Below are 3,837 nucleotides of genomic sequence, written 5' to 3'. Positions count from 1 at the left end.
AGGTGTTCAGAGCTGGTTCGAAGATTGGAGCTGAAGCATCTCGTAAACAGAGGAAATCCTTATTAGGTTTATTTACTGTGTTGTTGATTTTTAAGTTACTATACTGGCAACATATTGAGTGCAATACACTTTGTCACAAAGCATTATGGATAAATATTACAGCTGGTGGCTTTCAGAGGATTTGGTGAGCCATTAAAATATAGGTTTTTTGGGTCCATGAAAAATAATTAAATTAAGTCATCATATGAATATTCAGCATGTTTTAGGGCTTTGAAACTCTCATATAGACTAGAATTTTCATTAAGGTGGTTCTTTTTTTTTTTCCCCAGAGACTTTTAGAGACTCAGGTGTTTAAAACTTGGAAATGAATGAACACTCATATGTGCAGGTGGTGTTTTTATTTCAATCAACAGCTACAACAGTGTGGTCTCTTTTCCTCAAGGCTCTCTCACAAATGTCAAAGTATAAAAAGTTATAACGACAATATCTGTTAAAAAAAAAAAAAAAAAAAAAAAAAAAAAAAGGGCATAACGTTTTGATGCAAAACTTAACATTACAAAAACAAAAATAAGCATATCTCAGAATCCAGAGACAGCAAGATGACAGGCTCTGCTGAAGAGGCTGTAAGTATACTCTTCCTCCCTGAATACTCTCACTGTTCCAGTTCAACACCGACCTTCAGCGGGACAATTTTCATTTCCCCTGAGAAGTATGGAAACACCTTCCTAGTGAAGGTGTGCTTGATGCTGTGAATTAGTTTATTGGTGTTTAGATCGGTGAAGGACAGCAGACCTCTGTCCCAGCTCAGACTCACTCTGATGCGTTTGGGTTTATCCTTCACCTCAAGATCGGCCCAATTATTTGATCCGTGCTGCGCCGAGTATTTACCGTGAAGCGTCCCTATCGTCCACAATCCATACAGACCGTTTCCATTCCTGTAATCAGACTCCTCTGACACTCCCAGATCCCAGCTCCGCTCGTCTGTGACCTTCACGTCCCAGGTGTGAGTGCCCGAGTCAAAGCCCTGAGAGCCCAGCACGGAGAGGAGATGGACATACCTCTCAGGGTTGTCAGGAGTCTTTAGAGTAACAATCTTACTCAAATCTCTACATTTTATGACGGTCAGATCTTCAGACAGGGTGAGGACTGTATTCAGAGTGTTTCGGTCCAGGATCACAGGACTGTAGGAGACCATTTGCTTCATCTTGTTCCAGACGTTGAAGGGCAGGTTACCCAGGTGTGTGGCCTCATCTATCAGAAAACCACGAGGCAGTTTTGGAGCTTCCGGCAGAGGACGCATCGTAAGTCCCCGAACTAGATCCTTATTCTTCTGCCAACAGTCTTCAGATCTGATCCCCTCCTCTGTGGTTTTGACAGCAGCATAAAGAACCTCAATGTCTTTACCTACAGCAGTACACATCTCCTTCAACACATCCTCCTTGTGCTTCTCCTCCTGCTTCACTGCAGCCAGCCGGGTCACCTCTTCCAGCTCCAGAAACTGATGCAGCTTCTTGAACTCCTCCCTGATCCTCTTCTCCGTCTGCCTGGCCTGCTTCTTCATGAACTCTCCTGCTAGTGTGAGTTGTACTTTAAAGTCATGAAAAATCTGTATTTCCCTCCTTACATACTCCAGCTTACCTAGCAGTGCGTCCTTAGCCATGGGTTTCATCTCATTGTAGGGTCTGATTTCATGGTTTGTGTGTATTTCCGAGTCCCTGCAGATGAGACACACTCGCTCATTGTGGCTCAAACAGAAGAGTGAGAGTTTCTCTGAGTGCAGAGGACAAAGATCCTCTGAAGGAGTCTGATCTCCCGTCAACAAGAAGGACTCACACAGGTTCCTCAACACCAGACTAACAGGCGGTTCTGCTGTTTTAGATACAGCCTTACACACAGGACATTCACGTGAGTGTTTCTCTCTCCACCAGCCCTGCAGACACTCCTTACAGAAGCTGTGGGTGCACGGAAGAACAACAGGCTCCTCAAATATTTCATGGCAGACCGGACAGCTGAGATCCGCCTCTATTGTGGACGTCATTCTGTCTCTGAGTGGACCTGGAAACAAAGCAGAAAGTACATGTCAGTCCAAGGTCAGTCCATGCTCACGTTTCTGGGAGAAATCATGGGAATAGAATCCAAGTCTGAGCTTTGCAGGGCAGGGGAGCGTCAGATAGCATGATTACAGTATCAATCAAAGCCTCTGCATCAGTAAAAGTCTTTATATGAGTTTTTCTGATGTGCAAAACATTGATGTTACATGGGTCTGTCCTGTGAGTACAGTTGCACTTCAACTCCTTGCAATAAAAGTGTTTTGTGATTGGAAAATGGCGTGAAATTGTGCATAGATTACCGTCCAGTTTTTTTTTTAATTGTCTTCATTGAAAAAGATTTAGCAAATGTTTCTGAGAGACAAACAAAGCTAGCTTGAAAAGAAAGGGAATAGTTTTTTGATTTTGTTTTGTCAGACATTGCTCAAAATAAAAGAAGGAGAACGTCCTACTTTATTTTACTATCTAGTTATTCATACCAATAACTTTTCTCTGTTGTTGATCCAAACAGCTGATCGGCGTGTATCGGTGCACATGCAGCGGAAGAACACAGGTCTGCGAGGTGCGTCCGGAAATAGTGCCAAAACAACTGACGGCAAACTGAACATGCATATACACCGCGATGAGTGCCTGGACCATATTTTCTTAACTTTAGCGAAATTACATGAAATAGGAGGCCCCGTCCGCAGAGAATTGTAGCCTAGCTTACCTGCCGGTCCTCTGGGAATTTTCTCATTAAAGGGGAAGAGCTCACCGGCACGCATTGTGGCTAACAGGAGCAATAGTGTACTGTAACTCATACGACCCCACTTAAAAAAACTGAAATATCCCTTTAACTTCACATGAGGTGTTTCTTCACACTCGGTAAAGACAGAGGGTGAAAGTAAAGTGCACGAGACAGTAGATGAGAGGTGTTAATTACCTGTGCGGAGTAAAAGCTGCGCGGTTTGATCACGTCGAAAACTCCCAAGGTGGAGTTGCACAAAGTCCGTTCCTCCCGCAACCAGGGCCTTTAAATACCCGACGGAGAGAATGAGCGAGCAACAGGAAGTGACGTCAGAATGTGAACTGTAAAAATAAAAGCCTCAGAGCTTGAAAAAAAAATCTCATATCCGATTCAAACAGACTCCTTAAGTAAAAGCGTGCACTACATGTAAACTCACTGCTGATACATTTAGCTTACTTTGGCAATGACATTTGAAAGAGACGATGTGTTTGGCTCCTGCATGTTTTGTAAGTCACACAGATTCTCACTGTGTGTAAATAGTTGTGGTCTGTTGACTTTCCAAAATCTATTACACCATTTACATTTGCATACAGTCTATTTTAGATTGCACAGGTTCATGATTGGAGTCATAGTTCCAGTTTTAAAATGGTGTAATGGCAAAATAAAGTCGAGGATAGGGAATACAGAGAGCGGCACATTTAATATTAGAACTTGCTTGTTTTTGCTCTGCGTGCAGGATCAGGACTGGAGCTGGAATTTAATCCAGAGCAGCAGATTGTGTCATAAATAAACAAGTGCCTTATCATCAGAGTAACAATCTCAAACTTTGTGATTCCATACTGTTTCATGTAAGTTAGAGTGATATATAGGCTATATATGCTGTATACATATGTCAATGTTTAAGTAGCAAACTTCTTCCATAATTTGTAATGTAACAACGTCTTTTCCCATCTTTGTTCTGCTGGAGTTTTTAGGATCAGGGTTAACCCAACATGGCTCATTTACAATTTGGCCATCAGGCATCAGGGTAAATATTAGGCTAAGGTGTTTCGCGTTATTTTT

At 42.4% G+C, this 3,837-nt stretch overlaps 1 protein-coding gene across 1 annotated transcript; it reads right to left on the bottom strand.

The window, feature by feature from the left end:
- Positions 1–379: 379 nt before the first annotated feature.
- On the bottom strand, positions 380–3,099 carry LOC117814088 (zinc-binding protein A33-like). The gene is made up of 2 exons (XM_034685209.1): positions 2,971–3,099; positions 380–2,055 (listed from the first exon to the last, which is right to left on the bottom strand). Exon 2 carries the CDS (start codon positions 2,036–2,038, stop codon positions 653–655), a length of 1,386 nt encoding a protein of 461 aa, XP_034541100.1. The 5' UTR covers positions 2,039–2,055; positions 2,971–3,099; the 3' UTR covers positions 380–652.
- Between the last annotated feature and the right edge of the window lie 738 nt (positions 3,100–3,837).

Source organism: Notolabrus celidotus, chromosome 1 (assembly GCF_009762535.1).
Source record: "Notolabrus celidotus isolate fNotCel1 chromosome 1, fNotCel1.pri, whole genome shotgun sequence".
Classification (NCBI taxonomy): Eukaryota; Metazoa; Chordata; class Actinopteri; order Labriformes; family Labridae; genus Notolabrus; species Notolabrus celidotus.
Note: the sequence above shows the minus strand (reverse complement) of the source record. Positions and strands in the feature narration are given on the sequence as shown.